Source organism: Gorilla gorilla, chromosome 11 (genome assembly GCF_029281585.2).
Source record: "Gorilla gorilla gorilla isolate KB3781 chromosome 11, NHGRI_mGorGor1-v2.1_pri, whole genome shotgun sequence".
NCBI lineage: Eukaryota > Metazoa > Chordata > Mammalia > Primates > Hominidae > Gorilla > Gorilla gorilla.
The window spans coordinates 98,428,673-98,446,995 of record NC_073235.2 but is presented as its reverse complement, the minus strand read 5'-3'; the positions used below and the strand labels follow the sequence as shown (position 1 = coordinate 98,446,995).

Below are 18,323 nucleotides of genomic sequence, written 5' to 3'. Positions count from 1 at the left end.
AACCAGAATACATATTCACCTTAGGAAGTAGACCATTCTAGGAAAAAAAAAATGAAGTTTTAGTTATAGAGAAGGGAGGTGGGGCCAAGTAAGTTTTGAATAAATTAGATTCAGACGGACTTCCAGAAGATATGCCCAATTCCCCATTAAATTGTCTTGGAACCGTCATGAAAAATCAATTGCCCATAAATGTCTGGGTTTATTTCTGAACTCCTAATTCTATTCCCTTGATCTCTGTTTATCCTTATGCTAGAGCAATGCAGTCTTTATTACTGTAGTTTTGTAGTAAGTCGTAAAATCTCGAAGTGTGAGTCTGCCAAATTTGTTCCTCTTTTTCAAGATTGTTTGATTCTTCTTGATACATTTCCATGTTAATTTTATGATCAATTTGTTAATTTCTACAAGAAAGGAAGCTGGGATTTTGATAGGGATTATGTTCCATCTGTAGAATATTTTCAGGGTGTATTGCATCTTAACAATATTAGTCTCCCAATCCATGAACATGGGTTGTCCTTTTATTTATCAAGAACTTTAATTTTTTTCAATAATGTTTTATGGTTTCATTGTATAGGTCTTACACTTCTTTTGTTAAATTTATTCTTAAGTCTTTTATTCCATTTCATGCAATTGTAAATGGAATTGTCTCTTAATTTCAATTTTGTATTAAATATAATTATATTAAATACAATTGATTTTTAGAATACGTATTATTACTGTTTTATTATAAGGGATACAAATCAGGAAAAAACACGTGGAGAGACACATGGGGAGAGGCCTGGGAGAGTCCTGGGTGCGGAGCTTCCATGTCCTCTCCCTGTGGAATTGGGATGCATCGCCCTCCTGGCGTATCCTATATACATTTGATGTTTGTGTGTTGATCTTGTATCCTGCAACCTAGCTGGATACAGGAACTCATTGACTAGCTTTAATATTTTTTGATGAATTATTTAAGATTTTCAGTATATAAGATCATGCCATTTGTACAGTATGTTTTAGAATATTTTGGATGATGTATGCTTACAATAAACACTGTAAAATTTGGTTGAGTGAATCAATTTTAGCATTAACGGAGTAAACAGTTTTGTTTTTTCATGTTTTTCATACAGGATAAATTGGCCAGCAAAGAAAAATCCAAGAAACCAGTAAGATTTCTACCACAGCTGTCTATGGTAATTTACCAATATACCATCATACTTCATTCCTTTATGATAATGTTTGTTTACTACTTTTCAAGCTTGAAAGTAAGTTACTGAATTTCTGATTTTAAATTTTATACAATTTTAAATTCTATTTGATTCTTTTCTGATGGAGGAATTCTATGAGGTACATAGGAAGAATAATATCAATAAAATAACTATAGGCTGTAATTTTCAGGTATGTACAGGATGGTTGGGTCCAGGTTAGATTTTACAGAATAAAATTTGCTGTCTAGGTATGTTGAGTTTAATGCTGTTGAGTTAAACTATTATAACTTCTACAGAAGTTGAGTTTAAATGGAGTTTCAATTCAAATATTATTTGTTTTGAAACATTTTAAGAGCTCAGCGTGAACTGTGTAATGGAATTTGGACTGCTTTATGCAGAGTTGATTCCTAATGTTTTGAAATAAAAAAACTTGGATGAGAATTTTAAGTGTATGATCTTGGACATTTCAAGTACATGTTTTAATTGTGTACTTATTCATATTAATAATACCAAGATTACCAAAAGTTCTACAAAATAGAATCAAAGCATTTTTTTTTAGTTCTGCAAATATTTATCTTGTTTCTAGTTTATAAGTAAACCTGAAATGAAATAGACATTTTCTCTTTTAAAAAATTTGACAAATTCTAAAATTGAAAAAAGGTATTAGCTTTTTTGGCATGTTAAATTTAAATTTACTTGCTGAATAAATATTCAGTGGCTGAGTTGAATAATCTCTTCTAGTCAGCAAGGCATGTAATTGTCTAAAATGCTTTCAATGGCTGATTTAAAACCTTATATTGTGCTCATATTTGACTGGCTCTTGTAATTTTCCTTTCGTATCCTTTGAGTTTTATGTCTTTTAAAAGAAATTAGATTTTTAAGAGGTATTTTAAAACATTCATTTATTTAAAAATTTTTATTTGAATATTAAAGTTTGTTCCTGGCTGTAAGTTCTTCAGCAGTAATTAAGACATAGAGTGATTTTAATTACGGACCTTCAGGCTTCTAGAGGTTAACCCTGTAGTGGAAACTGGCACTGGTGGCTCTCAGCCCCTGTGAGCTGGTGACCTGATTCTCACCCTTTCTGCACACCTCATTCATATCCCTCCCACAAGTCTTAAATCTTTAATGGAACAAGATTAGAGTTGAACAATGAAAGAGCAAATGGAAAGATGAAAGAGCACTGACTTACATGTTTTCCTAGCCTATTTTCCTGTGCACAAGTTATCTGAAACAAGGACTTATGTGCAGGTAGTGTATTTGAAACGCAATAATAAGAGACTGAGGAGAGTAAAAGTAGGAAGAAGGAAAGGCCACACAACCATGGGCTATCAAGTTGATTAGCACAGTAGGCAACTGGTATGTCCTGCCATGACCTTTGAGCTTATAGAATGCTTCCTGGAATTGATCACCTGAGGAGGGTCAAGGAATAGCATTTATCTGTCATCTTTCATCCTGTATTGGTGAAAGATTGTTCCTGGGGATGTTGACTCCCATCCTCTTCTGGCTGCTCATGTGTGTGAGCAGAGTGGGCTCTTCCTAGAGTCCCATACTGTAGCATTAGAGGATTCCCCCTGCAGAAAAGAAAAAACATTTCTTTTTTCTTTTTTTTTTTTTTTTCAGACAGAGTGCAGTGGCATGATCTTGGCTCACTGCAACCTCCGCCTCCCGGGCTCAAGCAATTCTCCTGTCTCAGCCTCCTGAGTAGCTGGGATTACAGGCGTATGCCACCATGCCCGCCTAATTTTTGTATTTTTAGTAGAGATGTGGTTTCACCATGTTGGCCAGGCTGGTCTCAAACCCCTGACCTCAGGTAATCCGCCCGCCTCGGCCTCCGAAAGTGCTGGGATTACAGGCGTGAACCACTGCGCCCGGCCACAAAAGATATTTTCTTGATATGAGAAGCTAGCACAGAACTGTTTACTGCAGCCATGTCTGGAATCCAAGGTGAGGCCAGCAGGATGTGAGGCATCATTTGCCAGATGATTTTTCTGACATATGTGTGGCTGCTTGTCTTGGTTAGCTAGAGAAGCACTATTTGTAAAATATTCTATAAGATACATATTCCGCACTGCAATGTAAGAAGAAAACATTAAGGTCCTCACCATCCTTCTTCACCTAGAGTGATGGTGAGACTTGGAGAAATAGCTCAGCAACAGCATGGACGATGCAGAGATCTTAAAAAGTCAGGGTGGTGGCAGTGATGGGGTTGTTGTATAGGAGGCTTGGGTTACATAGGGTGTTTTGGATATTTGTAGTGACTCCAGGACAATAGATGTCATTCGAATTACCTCTGTCCCTGATGTGAAAATTCCAGGGCACTTGGACTAGACATCCCAGAGCCGTTCCTCTCTGTCATCTATAACTGCATTCTTCTCAGGCCTTTGCCACACCCTCATTCTCCCTAAAGGGAAGGCTTCAACTCTGAGAACACCTATTGCACCTGTTAGCTTGAAAATGTTGTGCTCATATTTCCCTTCCCATTGTGTAGCCCAGTGGGAATTGTAGAAACCAGAACCATTTGGGTTACAGCGTTGTATATGTGTGAAACGTTCCCCTAATCTGGTGCTTGTATTTCAGAAAGTACTGTCTGAAGCTCATTGCACTCTTTCCTTTTCTTTTCCTTTCCTTTCTTATCTTTAGTTATCCATTTTTTAGAGCGTGGTTAACCATTTTGTAATTTTTTTTGAGACAAGGAGGTCTTGCTGTGTTGTCCAGGCTGGAGTGCAGTGGTGTGATCATGGCTCACTATAGCCTCTACCTCCTGGGCTTATGTGAGCCTCACCAGTAGCTGGGACCACAGGCATGGGTCACCACGCCCAGCTAATTTTTGTATTTTTGGTAGAGACAGGGTTTCACCATGTTGCCCAGGCTGGTCTTGAACTCCTGGGCTCTAGTGATCCTCCTGCCTTGGCTTTCCAAAAGTGCTGGGATTACAGCTGTGAGCCATTGTGCCCAGCCTCACCATTTTATGATTTTCTAAGATAAAGCTAAAATGACTTTAAAGTCAGTTTTCCCATTGTATTAGTTCCTTCTCATGCTGCTATGAAGAAATACCCGAAACTGGGTAATTTATGAAGAGAAGAGCTTTAGTTGATTCACAGTTCCACATGGCTGGGGAGGCCTCAGGAAACTTACAAACATGGTGGAAAGGGAAGCAACTTTCTTCTTCACATGGTGGCAGGAGACAAGAGGGAGAAGAATGAGAGCCAAGGGAAGGGGAAGCCCCTTATAAAACCATCAGATTTTGTGAGAACTCACTATCACAAGACTAGCATGGGGGAAACTGCTCCCATGATTCAATTACCTCCCACCCAGGTCCCTCCCATGACACATAGGGATTATGGGAACTATAATTCAAGATGAGATTTGGGTTGGGACACAGCCAAACCATGTCACTCATCTCTATAAGACTGATTTAGTAGGTGGAGGTGGGGTGGGGTGAGGGGTTAGGAGAACAGTATAGGTAGGTGTACACATAATTCATATATCAGAATATATTTTATTTATTTAAAGACAGGTGTCTCTCTGTTGCCCAGGCTGGAGTGCAGTAGTGCAGTCTTGGCTCACGGCAACCTCCACCTCCTGTGCTCAAGCAATCCTCCCTCCTCAGCCTCCTGAGTAACCGGGACCACAGGCATCACCATACTCAGGTTATTTTTGTGTATCTTTTTTGGTAGAGGTGGAGTTTCACCATGTTGCCCAGGCTGGTCTTGAACTCCTGAGCTCAAGCACTCCGCTCCCCTCTGCCTCCCAAAGTGCTAGGATTACAGGCATGAGCCATCACACCCAGCCAAAAATAATTTAAACAATAAAGAATGCTATGCATCTTCAAAGGAGATTACTTACAGTTGGAGTTAAGAAATGAAATGTAAACTTTTTCGATTTTGGTCTTAAAGGGCTAGATTTTAACAGGGAGATATTTTGGAACCTATTGGTGGCTCTGACAGGGTAATTAATACTATCTGACAAAACAAATGGAAGTCGAAATCTCAGAGACTTAACCCAACAAAGATTAGGCCTTGCTCACATGAAGTGTGACGAGGGTCAGGTAGCGCTGCATCTTATAGCTATGCCAGTGGGAACACATGGGCTCCATGGGTGTGAGATAGTGATGGAGGAAGCACACCAGCTGTTAACTCCCTGTCCCTCTAGCTCTTAACTGCCTGTCCCTCTAGCACTTAACTGTATTTCCTGTTGTGCTCACATTTCACTAGCCACACAAATCATATGGCTACAAAGTAACTAAGAGAAGCTGGAAAATAGTTTGGAGTATGTTGAGGAAGGCTTTGGACACCAAGAAGAGTTGTGCCTACTTCAACAGGGGGCTTTAAAATGTTTCTGAACAGGGGAGCAGTGTGATCAGAGCAGTGCCTTTGAGAGGTAGAGGTGACCTTTTGTTACCAGCATTTTCTGTAAATCCAGGCCCATGTCTCCTGTTGCCTATATTATTCTTAAAAACCTGCTAAACTAGCCTCACTGCTGACTCTAGTCCCCTGCTTCTCATGTATCCTGTTCGTATCATCAGAACCATTTATGAAATAGCTTTTGTATGTCTCTACATCATAAACAGGATAGCATTATAATTTATCATCTAAACTAAGATGCCATTGAGAGCGAAAGTTCTACTAGTTATGCTTGGGCAAACTGAGACTAAAGGTGTAAACTGAGACTGTCTTCCGCAAACTGAGACTAAAGGTCACCCTAAAAGGAGACTGCAGTGGCTATCTATTGCCAGCCTGGCCAGTCAAGCCCTGAAACCCATGTCCTCCTTAATATAACAGCACCCACTTGTGTAGCTCTAGTTTGTTCTTCCCCTACCTTTTATTCAGGTTCCTATTCAAACATAACCTCTGCAGAGAGGGTCTTACTACTCCATCTACCTAGCACTTTTCCACTCCTTCCCTCTCTGTTCCTTCACACTGTTTTATTATTCTTCATTGTACATACTAGTTTCTGAGATTATGTTATAGATCTGTTCTGAAATAACTGTCTGTACCTCCTCTAGAATGTGTACTCCATAAGCAGAGGGACTTAGTCCTTTCCACGACTATGGACTAGGTATCTTAGTCTGTAGTCCTATGACTTAGTCTATGAGCCCAGCACATGGTAGGAGCTGGTGAACCATTGTTGAATTAGGGAATGGATTACCTTCCCCATCTACTCCAACATAGCCTCAAAGCCTGCCATTGACATTTAGACTCCAATTCTTGATGCGCCCTCTGACTTCAGTAAGCTCTTTGCTGTCCTTGTCTGTGGAGATCCAGGTATGCTTTAAGGCTTAGCTCCACCCTTTTTCTTTTTGAAACGTTCTTAGAATACTCTGCTCCACATCCTGTCCTAGATGGAAGCACATGGTCTTTAATATTAACTGGACTGTGTGCTTTGTGAAGGCAGAGACTCCATGATTTCTTATCTACGTAATAGGCACAAAAGTGGTACAACAGTATTTACCCCACAGCGTATAGAATATTAAAGGTGTTAATTCATGTAAGCTTCTTAGAACAATGTGGAACACATATGGTAATCAACATAAAATATGCTCTAATCAATATATAAACATTGATAATTTACATTCTTTGTGTTTTGTACTAAGTCTTCAACGTCTAGTACATATTTTAAACTTAAACACATCTCACTTCAGAGGAGCCGCATTTCAAGTGTTTGGTAGTTACAGGGGGCTAGTGCATACTGTTTTGGACAGCACAGCCCCGAAGAATAGAGGAATAGCAGATATAAGGAGCAGCCACTCCCTCTAGGTCTGAGAGAGAGTGCTCAAGGAACAAACTTGGAAGAGCCATCCCTTCCCCAAAGCCTTAGATTCAGACCTCATGGGAGATGTGGCTGTGGCCCACTGGATGACAAAGACATTTGCTGAAGAGCTGCAGGTCTGGGCTGGGAGGTGAAAACCACCTACTGGGATCCTGAAAGTTTGAAAGGAAGTCTCTGTCTGTGGTATAAGTGAGACTTGTGGAAAGTTGCTGTCAACTTGCAATATAAGCATACAAGTAAAAAGGTTTTATTTGAGAATAATATACAAGAAGTGAGATTGCAATCCAGGACTTACGTACAGACTAGGGTGGCCTCCAGTATGTCTGGAGAACAAGTTAAATGATTAGGGTTTAATTGGGGAAAGAGGAGGTTATACAAGTTGTTCTGAAAGAAAGTTTATTGGCACTGGCAGTGTCTTACAAGAGCTGGCGAGTTTTGATTGGTGAGTGTCAGTAGTTCCTAGGTAGAACTTGTGATTTTTTTTTTTTTTTTTTCTTGAGACAGAGTGTTGCTCTGTCGCCCAGGCTGGAGTGCAGTGGTGCGATCTCGGCTCACTGCAACCTCTGCCTCCTGGGTTCACGCCATTCTCCTGCCTCAGTCTCCCAAGTAGCTGGGACTACAGGCACCCACCACCACGCCTGGCTAATTTTTGTATTTTTAGTAGAGACGGGGTTTCACCATGTTAGCCAGGATGGTCTCAATCTCCTGACCTTGTGATCCGCCCACCTCAGCCTCCCAGAGTGCTGGGATTACAGCCAGCGCTCCTGGCCGGTTTTGCCTACTTTTTAAAGCTTTCTGATAAGTGTTGCTGGATATAATTTTCCTTTATTTTCTTGCTCTAAAGAAAACAATTCTGAGACAAACCCGAGAATTTAAAAGCAGTAAAGTTTATCTTTGAATATGTTGGATAATATGTACTTTTTAAATAGTCTTTCTGTAAAATTTGGTTCAGTGAATCAATTTTAGCACTAACAGAGTAAACACTTTTTTCCCCCTCATATTTTTCACACAGGAGAAATTAGCCAGCAAAGAAAAGTTCAAGGCACCAGCAAGAGCTTTACCACAGCTGTCTATGGTAACTTATCCAAATATATTCTCATTGAATTTTTGTGCTTCAAAAAATGTTTATTAGTTTTCTAACTTGAAAATAAGTAAGCGAATTCCTGCTGCATTTGATTCTTTTCTGATGGAGAAATTCTATGAGGTGTGCATATTAGGACAAATAACTATCTTAGTAAAGTAACCATAAGCTATAATTACCTGTATATGTAGAATATTTCAGTATTCTGAATGAACGACTTGCCAAGATTGGTTAGCAAAAGGAGTATTAGCGTTGGAGTAAATAAAAAAGGGCTTAGGGTAAAGCTTTGCCTCTAATGGCTCTGTGCCCTTTGGGGAGTCACTTACCTCTTGAGCCTCAGTTTCTGAGTTTGAAAATGAGCTGAGTTGATTTGATGATCTTCAAGGAGATGGGTCTTCCAGCAGAAAAATGCTGTGCTACAAAATATTTCTTAGATTTTGGAATCTTTTTTCATTATTTTGACTATAAAGTGTCATTGTCTTGTGGAAGAGGCAGTTAATAGACATTTTCAGTTGATAAAGCCCTGTACAAGTTAGATTTTAATGTAATAAAATTTATTGTCTAGTAATTATGTGGAGTTTAATGCCACCAAGTTACAGTCTTGTGACTCCTGAAAGTTAAATTTAAGGGGAGGGTCAATGCAAATATTATTATTTTTTAAAAAAATTGATAAAATATACATAACATAAAATTTACCATTTTAACCATTTTTAAGTACTCAGTGACATTCAGTACATTCACATTGTTGTATAATTATTACTACCACTCATCTCCAGAACTCTTTTCATCTGACTAAACAGCAACCCTGTCCGTTAAACAATGACTCCCAATTTTCCCCTCCCCCACCTCCTGGCAAACCACCATTCTACTTCTTGTCTCTATGTATTTGACTACTCTAGGTATTTCATATTGGTGGAATCATACAATATTTGTCCTTTTATGCCTGGCTGATTTCACTTAACATAATGTCTTCAGGGTTCATCCAAAGCATTATTTGCTTTGAAAGATATTTTAAAAGCTGAGAACAAACTATAGAATTGAATTTGTGTTGCTTTGTACAGAGAATATTACTGATAATTTGAAATGAAGGACAGTTTCGCTTAGGAAACTTGAACTAACATTGTTAGATTAATTATATTGAACATTTAAAAATACAAATTTTAATTGAAAATATGCTTTGATAATGGCAAATTATTGTAAAATGCCTGCAGAATCGAGCCATAGCATGTTTTCTCTAGTTCTGCAAAATCCCTCTTAATTTTCTTGTATAAAAGATAAAAAACTGAAATGGAATAGACATTTTTTAGTTTGTTGCGGATTGTTAGTTTACAGATGGAGAAATATAAACTTAATTTAAATTTTCTTATCGAATATCTATGGCTGAGATGCATAATAATTCTTGCTTGTGGGCGAAGCATATAATCATCTAAAATGCTTTTATTGACTGATGTAAACCTGGTTTTGTATTCATATTTGGCTGTGTCTTGCAATTTTTCCTCAGCATTCTTTGAGTCTTATGTGTTTTAAGGGAAATCATATTTTCAACAGATATTTAGAAAATGAGCTATGGATTTTTTTTTAAACTACTTTTATTTGAATACAGTATTAAGGTTTGCACCTGGATAGAAGTTCTCCAGCAGTAATTACGACCTGGAGTGATTTTCTTTACAGACTTCAGGCTTCTAGAGGTGACCCCTGTAGTTGAAATCAAGAATGACCTGGCACTGGTGGCTCCCAGCCTCTGTGACCTGATTCTCACCCTTTCTGTACAACTCCTCGTAGCGCTTCTATGAGTTTAAAAACTTTTATGGAGCAAGACGAGAGTTGAGAAATGGGAAGGGCGGGTGGAAAATGGAAGAGCACTGTCTTACATGTTTTCTTATCCTATTTTCCTGTGTAAGAGGTACCTAAAATAAGGACTTGTGTACAGGTAGTTTATTAGGGAAGTGGAAGTAAGAGATTAGGGAGAGTAAAACTAGGCAGAAAGAGAAGTCAGTACAGACATGGACTTCTAAGTTGGTTTGGATTTGAAAGGGAGAGACAGACTAAACTGTGCTAAAAATATATAGATTTTACTTTAAAATCCGACTGTCTGGGTTTGTTGAAGAACCATAGGCTTCAGGAACAGTAGGTTTGTGTTCTGGTATTGCAATAATTGGCTTGAGCTAATTAGTCATTGCGTTTTTAGAAGATGAAGGTGCTCTCTCCTCTGCCACAGTCCTCACCACACACTGTTGTTTCCCAACATGGAGCCTGAGTGCCAGGAACCTATCATCATTAGCCTTCTCCCTTTTTATGACACCTGCCAAAATTGTGTGTGTATAATAATTTGTCACCCCTGCGTGAAACAATGGAATACATTTGTGAGTTGTCAGAGCAATCTAGGGTGGTTTACAGCCATGAGAACAGGAAGACCTTTTGGAGCTGGAATGCAGAGGAGACGAGCAGAGAGCACTTCTCATTAAAATAGAAGGTTTAAAGACACTTGACAATATCTGGGGATGAGGAGTAGCCTCTCTAGAGTGAAGACCCTGGTTTTAGGTAACAGGCATTCACATCCAACCAGCAGCAGGACTTTTGTTAATGTCCCCCAAATGGTGCACACCATGACCATTCACAGGCTTGAATAAGATCTACTGTTGAGTATTTTCTATCCAGATGTTCTGATCTGTTTGAGAAAATGTCTGTGTTTATAAACACTCGTGCATTTCATGGAAAAAGGTTTTTTTCTGATATTGTTTGTTAATGCTATTTAAATTTTGTATTTTAGGTGAGTACAAAGCCCCACTGGCAGCAGGCAGCTCCATCATTCCATTTGAGTGTAAAGCAGGATGATGAGAGTCCAGAACCATTTAGTGTTAAAAATGAACAGTCCCATGGTAAGAACTTCAATATTCTAAATTAGATTTAAGGATAATTTGTAGAGAGAGACCAGACAATATTTAGTTAATAGTGTAATAGAAGTACAAAACCTGAATGACATTAATGTCAAGTAGAAAAAAATTTTCCCAATACATCTTCCCTCAGAAAATAATTGATTCTAGTTCTCAGTTATTTTAGGCTGTTGTAAATGCTATAAGAGCTGATATTTTAGGAATTGGGTTGTTGATACTAAAACGTTTGTTTATTGTGGTCAGAATTTGCCTCTACATCAAAGACTTAGATTTTTCTAAGAGGGATTTTAATAAATTATATTTCTTTTTAAAATTTTTTGTGGATTTTAATAAATTGTGAACATGACTTCCAAATTAGTCATTTTAATGTTTTTATTATTTTGACTCATTAAATGTAGTGTTTATCAGATTGATTACAGTTAATATTAACTTTTTGTCATGGTTCTTTAAAATTTCTCAAATAGTTTTGTATCCTGTTTTTATCATAATTTTAATGTTCACTTTTAGAGAATCATGTAAATATAATAGAAAATTTTATTAGTATATTAATCAAAATATAAATCAGTGGAATATTCTTGAAATAGATGTTTCTAGTTATGATGATACAAAAGAGGAGTAGTTTAACCTCCTGATAGTAAAAAAAAAAAAAAATTATACTTAGGATTACTTGATAATGTAATTTTTTATTAAAAGGTGATTTAGCATCTTATTTTAAGCATGTGAAATGCTTTAGCTTACCTTTTAGATGAATAATTGTGCTTTTTTTTGTTTTAATTTAAGCTGAATACATGGAACGTTTTGGAAAAAAGGGCAAATTACCCCACCAAGTTGATGATAGTTATGCTGGACCATCTACTTCCAAATCAAAGGGTGAATCTCCACATAAAGAACGAGAAAACTTTAGAAGTACTCTTGTTAATGTCATTATGTAAGTTGCATAGGCTAACCGTTATGCGTTACCCATGTTGGAGCCCCTGGCAACGTTTAACCTAAGAATATTAGAATTCTGTGCATCTCTAAGGGTGCCTCAAAGGCTTGTTGGAATGAGGTCAGAGTATAAATAAAGAATGAAAGAGATTGAGTTTAACCCTGTTAAGTGTGTTCCACTTCTAAATATCATGAGTTGTAAAGGTAGCAATGTTAATACTTAATGTTGGCTGAATTTCTGGGAGTTCTTATTATAGCCATGGTAGCCAGTGGAGGATTCTAGCAGGTTTTTTTTCCCCAATCTCATCTGCTCAGGTGATGGGGGTGACTTTTCTGGCATTGTGATTCTCCTTGTATAGAAAAGGAATTGGGGTGAAATGGTCAGCAGTGTGTGCAGGACCTGGTCTTACCTGGGTCTCACTGTTTCAGGACAGTTCATAAAGAGCAAGGCAGATGCAAGTCACCAGCTCTTCTTTGCCTTGTTTCCACACCGCTTTGTGCTAGTTGCTTAGTATTCTCTTTAGTTTCGTTATGATTCTCAGGGTGTACACCATTTGTGGGATGGGTGGGGTTTCATGACCCATTGTGGTAAGTAACTCACTCACAGGACCCTGTTCTACTGTCCCATGTGGGACTTTACTGGCTAGATGGTCATCTTGAAGGGAGGACAGTGGGTACTGAGTGCTTACAAGGCTAAAAAGGAGTGTATCGGAGTCCCATGCAGCTGGGTTGAGCGTATGTGCTTCTTCTAGAGTGGTTTCGAGTTTGCTTTTGCCAGGTGCCACTAGGATGCTACCAGCTTTCCCCACTTATATTGTTTTCTTGACTTAAGCACTCTTAGATCAAACAAGCAGTATGATCAACACCCAAATCAATGGAGGGTAGACCTCTGGTTACAAATTTTTAGAAGAATTTTTTTTTTTTTTCTACCTGGAGCCCTGCCCAAGAAAGATGAGCTTTCTTGACACAACTTCCTGTGCCTGTTATTTTTAGTCTTCCCTTATTTGAGGGTAGGGCAGATCTTGTTTCAGCTTTATACAGGATTTCAGTTGGAATTCCCCATTTCACTCAGGCCTATGGCATCATCTTCTTCCCCATATGGGCATGAAAATCCAAGGCCCTGCCCCCATAAGGGCAGCCATAGCCTTAGGATGGCCATGCCTGGCTACTTAATTTATTTTCCTCCTGATTTTTCTGTTTCTTTCTTGTAAGCTCAGCTATACATTTAAAAGGAGCTTTGTGATATACTATCCAGTATTTATACAATTGTACTGGGAGGTTTTTTTTTTTTGTTTCTGTGTTGTAAGAAACAGAAGTCTATTTTAACCATCTTTTGTCATTTTTCTGTTTTGCCTTTTATAAACAGGATATAGATGGACTTACTGAAATTCAATCTTAGAGTTCTGTGCTTTAATAGCTTGTTTAATCCCATTTGTATTTATTGGTATTTCTCATATATGTGGACTTCTACCAATGTATTTTATGTTTTCTATTTATCATATGTTGCTTTTGCTTATTTTTTTCTCTTTTTCTGCTTTCTGTTGAATTTTCTCTATTCTTCCTTTATTTTTATTGGTTTAAAAGCTATGAAATATATTTCTGTTCTTTTAATGGTTACTCTAACATTTAAAACTACATATTTAATTTGTATTTCTTAAGGTTGAAAATTCATTTTTTTCTATCTTCCTTCTGAATAACACACAAAGACCTTAACATGATTTAATTTAGCTCTGAGCTTTCCTTTGTATTTTCTATGTGATTATTGTTTAATATTTCAGTTCCACCAAGTCCTTAAGTACCCATATTCTCTCTCTCTCTTTTTTTTTTTAAGTTAACACTTAGATTTACTAACATGTTCTCAAAATTTTTAGAAAGTTGCTTTTGCATTCCACTCCTCATTTCTGGGTTCATTTTCTTTTTTGCTGAAGTTTGTCTCTTAGTAGTTTGCTCTTTCTTTCTGCCTTTCTTTCTTTGTCTCTCTCTGTCTCCTTTCTTCCTTCCTTCCCTCCGTCCCTTCCTCCCTCTTTTATTCTTTTCTCTTTTCTTTTTTTCTTTTTTCTTTTCTTTCTCCTCCCTCCTTCCCTTTCATTCCCTTCCCTTCTTCTTCTTCCCTCCCTCTCTTTCTTCTTCTCCTTCTCCTCCTCCTCCTCCTTTTCCTCCTCCTCCTCTTCTCCTCCTCCTCCTCCTTCTTCTCTTCCTCCTTCTCCTCCTCCTCCATCTCCTCTTCCTCCTCCTCCTCCTCCTTCACCTTCTCCTTCTTTTCTTCTCTCCCTCTCCCTCTCTTTTTTGAGATAGAATCTCATCCTCTTGCCCAGGCTGGAGTGCAGTGGCATGATCATGCCTCACTCCAGACTTAGACACCCTAGGCTCAGATGTTTCTCCCACCTCCGCCTCCTGACTAAGGCACGTGCCACAACACCTGACTAATTTTTTGTATTATTATTATTTTTTTGTAGAGATGGGGTTGCACCATGTTGCCCAGGCTGGTGTCAAACTCCTGGGCTCAAGTGATCCCCTACCTCAACCTCTCAGAGTGCTGGGATTGTAGGTGTGAGCCACTGTGTCTGGCCAGTAGTTCTTTCAATGAAAATAAAGAGTAGTAAACTCTAGATATTCATGTCTATAAAGGTCTCAATTTCATCCCTTTTCTTGAATTAATGGTTAAGTTGGCTGTAGAATTAAAGAATAATAGCAGTTTTTCCCCTGTACATCTGGGAAATTATAGATTGAAAAATATTAATGATTACCTTTTTAAAAATTATTATTTCAATAGTTTTTGGGGAAACAGGTGGTGTTTGGTAACATGGGTAAATTCGTTAGTGGTGATTTCTGAGATTTTGGTGCACTCATCATCTAAACAGTGTACACTGTACCCAATGTGTAGTCTTTTATCCCTCACCCCCCTGCACCCTTTCACCCTTGAGTCTCCAGAGTCCATGATATCATTCTTATGCCTTTGCGTCCTCATAGCTTAGGTCCCACATATGAGTGAGAACATTCGATGTTTGGATTTCCATTCCTGAGTTACTTCACTTAGAATAATGGTCACCAACTCCATCCACATTGCTGCAAATGCTGTTATTTTATTCCTTTTTAGTAGTATTCCATGGTGTATGTCTGTGTGTATGTATACACACACACACACACACACACACATATATATATATAAAACTTTTTTTATCCACTCATTGATTGATGAGCATTTAGGCTGGTTCCATATTTTTACAATTGTGAATTTTGCTGCTATAAACGTGTGTGCAAGTGTCTTTTTTATATAATGACTTATTTTCCTCTGGGTAGATACTGAGTAATGGGATTGCTTCATCGAATGATAGTTCTATCTTTAGTTCTTTAAGGAATCTCCATACTGTTTTCTATAGTAGTTGTAGTAGTTTACATTCCCACTAGCAGTGTAAAAGTGTTCCCTTTTCAACACATCCACGCCAACATCTATTATTTTTTGATTTTGAAATTATGGCCATTCTTGCAGGAGTAAAGTGGTATTGCATTGTGGTTTCGATTTGCATTTCCCCAATAATTAGGGATGTTGAGTATTTTTTCATATGCTTTTTGGCCATTTGCATATCTTCTTTTGAAAATTGTCTATTCATGTCCTTAGCCCACTTTTGATGGGATTTTTTTTCTTCCTGATTTTTTGAGTTCCTTATAGATTCTGGATATTAGTCCTCTGTCAGATGCATAGTTTGCGAATTTATTCTCCCACTCTGGGTTGTCTGTTTTCTCTGCTGATTACTTCTTTTGCTGTGCAGGAGCTTTTTAGTTTAATTAGGTCCCATCTATTTATCTTTGTTTCCGTTGCATGTACTTTTGGATTCTTGGTCATGAACTCTTTGCCTAAGCTAATATCCAGAAGTTTTTCTGATGTAATCTTCTAGAATTTTTATGGTTTCAGATCTTAGATTTAAGTCTTTGATCCATCTTGAGTTGATTTTTGTATAAGGTGAGAGATAACCATTATGTTTTGGCATGCATTGTTGACGAGAACCCTATGTGACTTTATTTGTCATTATTTTGTTGGTAATCTGTCTTGGTTCTCTCTAACCTTTTTTGGGGGGAACATTTTATTTTCAAAGCCTCACAGATAGGCTTTTTTTTCCCTTTTTTTAAAAAAAGCTTTGAGAGATAATTCACATGCCACTAAATTCATCTATGTTAAATGTAAAATGTAGTGAGTTTTAGCGAATTTTTGTAGTTGCACAACCTTCACCAAAATCCAGTTTTAGAATACTTTTGTCATTCACAAAAGTTTCCACTTGCCCATTTCAATTAATCCTCTTGCCCACTGGTTGCCCCAGGTAATCGCTAGTCTTCTTTCTATCTCTATACTTTTACCTTTTCTAAAATTTCATATAAGTGCAATCATATATTTATTTCTGAGGTTTATTCATGGCATTTATTGTGTTTGGGTTTTGACTATTATGAATGATGCTGATGTGAACATTTGCGTGCACGTCTTCTTGTGAACATACATTTTCATTTTTGCTGGGCGGATAGCTGAGTGTAGAATGAAGAGTTGTATAGTAGGTGTATGTTCAACTTTTTAAGACATGCTAAGTTGTTTTCCAAGCTGCTGTACATTTTCTATTCCTACAAACAACAAACGAAGAAGTTTCTAGTTTCTCCACCTTACCCACATTTTGTTTTTATTTTATTTTGTTTTGACACTGTAGCCATTCTAGTAGATGTGTTTTATCTTATTATGGCTTTAAGTTGATTTCCCTAATGACTAATATTGGGTATCATTTTTTGTGCTTGTTTGACATTCATGTATCTTCTTTGATGAGGTGCCTATTTAAATATTTGGCCCTTTTTTTATTGCGTAGTTTGCTGCTGCTGTATGCATTGGAAGAGTTCTTTATATATTTCCTTTACAAGTCCGTTTCAGATATCTTTTGCAAATATTATCTCCCAGATTGTGCCTTATCTGTTCACACTATTGGTACATAATAATTTTATATATTTATGGGATACATGTAATATTTCAATATATGTCTACAATCAAATCAGGGTAATTGGGATATCTGTCCCCTCAAATATTTATTATTTCTTTGTGCAGATAACTCTTTGATATACTTATTTTCTTTATTTCGAATATATACCCAGCAATAGGATTTCTGGATCATATAGTATTCTGTAATTACTTTTGCAACAATCTAATAATTCTATGTTTAGTTTTTAAAGGAACTTCCATACTGTTTTCTATATTGGCTGTACTAATTTACATTCCCACCAACAATGTGTGTGTGAATTCTCTTTCTCTACATCCTTGCCCACATCTGTTATTTTTTGTCTTTTTGATAATAGCCATTTTAACTGGGGTAAAATAATATCTCATTGTGGTTTTGCTTTGCATTTCCCTGATGATTAGGGATGTTGAGCAAGTTTTCACACATCTGTTGGCCATATGTACGTCTTCTTTGGAGAAATATCTATTCAGATCATTTGCCCATTTTTAATCAAATTATTATTATTATTATTATTATTATTATTATTATTATTTGTTGTTGAGTTGTTTGAGTTCCTTATATATTTTGGTTATTAATCCCTTATCCCTTGTCTATGGATAGTTTGCAAATATTTTCTCCCATTCTGTGGGTTGTCTCTTCATTCTGTTGATTGTTTCTTTTGCTATGCAAATATTTTTAGCTTGATATAATCTTGTTTTTCTTTTGTTGCTTATGCTTTCGAGGTCTTACCCCAAAAAATCTTTGCCCAGACCAATCTCCTGAAGCATTTTTCCAGTGTTTTCTTCTACTACTTTCATAGTTTCAGGTCTTAGATTTAAGTCTTTAATCATTTTCATTTTATTTTTGTAGATGGTGAGAGATAGGGTCTAGTTTTATTCTTCATATGGATACCCAGTTTCCCCAGCACCATTTATTGAAGAGGCTGTCCTTTCCCCAATTTATGTTCCTGGCACCTTTGTCAAAAATGAGTTGAATATAAATGCGTGGATTTATTTATGCTTTCTCTATTCGTTTCCACAGGTCTAAGTGTCTGTTTTTATGTCAGCATTATGCTGTTTTGGTTACTATAGCTTTGTACTGTATTTTGAAGTCTGGTAGTGTGATTCCTCCATTTTTGGTCTTTTTGTTGTTGTCGTTGTTAAGGATTAGGGCTATTTGGGGTCTTTTGTGGTTCCATATAAATTTTAGGATTGTTTTTTCTATGTCTGTGAAGAGTGTCATTTGTATTTTGATAGGGAGTGTATTGAATGTATAGATTGCTTTGGGCAGTGTGGACATTTTAACAATAATAATATTTCCAATCCATGATTGCTTTGCATTTTTAAGGGATTTTCTTCAATTTATTTTTTTCAGTGTTTTTTATTTTTCATTGTAGAGATCTTTCACTTTTTGATTAAATTTCTTCCTAGGTAATTAGTTTCTTAGCTGTTATAAATTGGATTGCTTTCTTTTTCTGAATGTTTGCTATTGGTATATT

General features: G+C 37.2%; 1 protein-coding gene across 1 annotated transcript in view; it reads left to right on the top strand.

Annotated features, from left to right (window-relative positions):
- Positions 1-18,323, top strand: part of DNAH7 (dynein axonemal heavy chain 7) — a 331,737-nt gene that overhangs the window by 9,833 nt on the left and 303,581 nt on the right. Inside the window, exons 2-5 of the mRNA XM_004032984.5 lie at positions 1,107-1,169; positions 7,969-8,031; positions 10,808-10,916; positions 11,712-11,859. Of these exons, the coding sequence (XP_004033032.4) occupies positions 1,107-1,169; positions 7,969-8,031; positions 10,808-10,916; positions 11,712-11,859 (383 nt within the window). The remainder of the gene's footprint in view (positions 1-1,106; positions 1,170-7,968; positions 8,032-10,807; positions 10,917-11,711; positions 11,860-18,323) is intronic.